Below are 3,583 nucleotides of genomic sequence, written 5' to 3'. Positions count from 1 at the left end.
TTCCCAGATCCTTTCCCAAATTAGAGGAAGTGTGACTCGCCGAGCCTGTGTTGATGTGAGAGTTTTTGATCGATTAACGCCGACATGAAGGCAGATCTGTCCCTGCCTCCGTGTGTGACCCAGACCCGGCTCGGTCTGTGAAATGACGCCGTCACGATGTTTGTCTTCGCGCTGGTCGTTCAGCTCGTCGTTCAAGGTAGGACCAATAATTCAGCGATAGCCTTTAAGGGTTTCGCTTTTAGCTAGCATGGCTGGCCTAGCCGTGTGTGTGTGTGTGTGTGTGTGTGTGTGTGTGACTGACTGACTGTGAGGCAACATCCTCTACGTGTGTCTGTGTGCGTATGAGACGATGTCCGAACACGCACACAGGCCTCAACAAGAAGTTATTTTATATTGGAAGTGTTTTAAGCTAGCAGGCCAGACTCCTTTTAAAAACTCACTATTTAAAGATCACTTTTGTGTCAGTGGAGTTGACCATTACGTGTAACATGATCTAATGTCATACTGTTTTTAAATAAAGCATTGTGGTAAAATCGGCACAAACTGATGATGAATAAAAATGTGTTTTTTTTCTTATAGTCCTGAACAAAAAGTTATCTTTTATAATGGTTAAGTCTTTTAAACTAGCAAGCCACACTCTATTTAAAACTCACACTTTTTAAACTTTATTTTCATGTAGGCAGAGTTGGACGTCACATATAACATGATTCAATGCAAAAGTTATTTAAAATAAGGTATTGTGGTGAAATCGGCATAAACTGATAAATAAATAAAAATCTTAGTCCTAAACCAAAACAGTTCCTCTTTTATAATGGGAAGGCTTTTAAGCTAGCAAGCCAAAAATGGCTTGATGATTTAATGTTATAACTGATTCATATGAGGTATTGTGGTAAACTGAACCCATCAACCAACACATAGACCAGACTCCACTTAAAAACTCACACTTTTAGTTTAATTTCATGTTGAGTGTTGAGTGCGTCGGATAAAATATAACATTTAATGTATTATTTATTTTATATAAGCTATTGTGGTAAAATTGGCCTGAAGTGAACCAAACAACAAAACTTAGTTTGACGTATCTACCATTATGAAATGTTCTTGGTCATTAAAGGAAGCAGTGACGTTACACTGTGTGTAATCTGATGTGAACAGTTTACATTGATAAAATTCTCAGAATTGTTATCAGAAACATCAGTTTTTGCTGGCAGCTCGCAGGAAACAGACGACTGTAGTTTTATGAATCACAAACTCATCTTTTTATGTCCAATTTTAATAAAACTGATAAAATGTCTTTCCTGTTATTTTAATCAGGGCAGAAGTGTGGCCAATGAAGGAGCTATAATTATATTTGGATGAATTTGACAAAAGCATCAAATAACAGTGTGATGGTTGTTCAGAAAAAAAACCCCTCAAAGATCAGATTTAATTAATACAGTTGCAGGAAATTTGTCTCTTTCTTTTATACCTGTCAAACATCCTCTTATACGTTGATCTCTCCGTGTCCATTCCCATCACTCCCAGTACTGTGTGAGGTGGCACCAGCACCACCACAGAACATCCATGTTGAGAACTGGCTGGTGAAATGGACCCCTGGCACCGAGGATACAGATGTTACCTACACTGTTCGGTACAGCAGGTGAGTGTCTGATGGTTGTCCTGTGAATCTACCCTCACAAGACACCACTTTGGTTATTTTTCATAACCTCTTGTCGTTTCTGCTCTCCGTCCTCAGCTTTGACAGCAATGAGTGGATAAATGTTCCAGCCTGTGTGAAGATATCTTCCACTTCATGTGATGTCACGTCACTCAAAGCCGTGGACGCCCTGGGCTGCGTGAAGCTGCGTATCCACGCACAGAAACGAGGGCTGAACTCCACCCTGGTTAAAGCCTGCAGCAGTCATGGTGAGAAACCAACACCTGCACCCAGAGTCAAGAACTTTTGTTTGGTTTTTATTGGTTTGCACATTGGTACAAAGTCTCTCTAATCTCTTTCTAGTAAACCATCTTCCCAAGGAAATTAATAAAGGATCTTTGGCAACGTTATTACTTCAGTTCAGTTTTTCCTCCCAAGAGTAAACCCTCTTCTCAAAGAAAACAATCAAGAATCTTTGGTGTTGTCACTTTAATTCAGTTTTTCTTCTCAAAGAAATCAATACAGGATCTCTGAAACATTAAACATTTAAATCAGGAGACCTCTGCTTGGTCCTGAGTCATGTCTGTTGATACTTTAAATATATGGAGTAACGTAATATGAATTTATTTTTATTTTGCATATCGTTCAGTCGTTGTTTGTACGAGGGTCTCTGACTGTGTGCACCTTTTGATGCTGTGCTGTTTTATGTCGCACTTAAATAAAAACGGCACTAAGCAGAAACATAAGACACTCGTGAGTACAGTCGTGAAAATCAGAGGTGTGAAATGACAGCGGTGGTGCGGTCGGTCTAACTGTCAGGAAGTGACTAATTTCAGACTCGCAACTGGTAACATTTACTTTCAGTTGCATCGGCTTTCTATAGTGTGAGCGGGCTTGTGACGTCTGTGATTGGACAAAAAAAAAAGGCAACATCAGAGTCGTGGTGAAGCTCTGTGTCATGTGGTTCTAGGCGTTAACCAGCCTAACCATGGTGTGAACCACGCAGAGCGATGTGTTTAATGAGCTGCCATGCCTGGTGTGGATCCGTCCTGATCGTCACTGTACTTGTTGTGCTCTCTCAGGTGACTCCTGCACTCCTGAAGTCAATCTGATCGCCCAGCCCGGGTCACTGATGGTGCAGCTGAGCAGAGACCACAGTTTGGCGAGGGAGCACGCGGATCACGCCAAACACAGAGTGTGCTACGGCAAGGAAGGAGAGCCGCTGACGGTGAGGAAACTTATCAGTGTAGTAATGATACAGCTTCTTGTTTTGTGTGTACTGTAGGAGATCTCAGACCTGGTTTTAACATCCGTCCCTCACTTCCCCGCGCTGCATTCAAATAAACTCGTACATCACTGAGACAAACAGACACAATGTTTTTTACAAAGACAGAACAGAATGTAGAACATTTGCTGAATTTACAAGAAGGCACCAATGATGAAGAATTTGTCAGAGACAGAGTTTCACAGAGTTTATTAAGTTTCTCCGAACTCAACAACTCACAGAATTTAGCAATTTCCTAATGGAGTCTGGGGACTTTCTCCATGGGCGACAAAGTAGCCTGTTACTGTTACAGGCTGTCTGATTTCCAGGTGCTTCGCTGTAATGTAAATGACATGTTTGGGCTTTCTTAACCTGTCAGTGTTCGCAGCAGATGTTTGTGAACACACTGTTTCAACTGATCCAAACATTGAACTTGTAACCACAATATCACCAGACTCCATTAATAAATCGTCTGTTTTTAGGAGTTGTTGTATTCAGTATTAAATGTAAATCATGAATCATTTGTTTCCTTTTGTAAAAAGCACTTTGAACACACAGTTTTCATCTGATTTCATCAAATTTATTCTGCAGAGTGTTTTTTTCAAAGACAACCTTTTTAAAAAATGCTTAATTTAGTAAATTGTTGAGTTCGGAGGAACTTTATAAACGTTGTGAAACGCTGTAAC

General features: G+C 40.4%; 1 protein-coding gene across 1 annotated transcript in view; it reads left to right on the top strand.

Annotated features, from left to right (window-relative positions):
• The window catches only part of LOC311262525 (uncharacterized protein), a 9,302-nt gene continuing 5,719 nt past the window's right edge, over nt 1-3,583 (top strand). Inside the window, exons 1-4 of the mRNA XM_084361979.1 lie at nt 1-196; nt 1,522-1,636; nt 1,733-1,902; nt 2,716-2,861. Coding sequence (XP_084218105.1) covers nt 157-196; nt 1,522-1,636; nt 1,733-1,902; nt 2,716-2,861 — 471 coding nt within the window. The 5' untranslated portion in view covers nt 1-156. The remainder of the gene's footprint in view (nt 197-1,521; nt 1,637-1,732; nt 1,903-2,715; nt 2,862-3,583) is intronic.

The sequence above is a fragment of the Pagrus pagrus genome (assembly GCF_965226575.1).
Source record: "Pagrus pagrus genome assembly, chromosome: 9".
In the NCBI taxonomy this organism is placed as follows: Eukaryota; Metazoa; Chordata; class Actinopteri; order Spariformes; family Sparidae; genus Pagrus; species Pagrus pagrus.
This window is presented reverse-complemented; position numbering and strand designations above follow the sequence as displayed.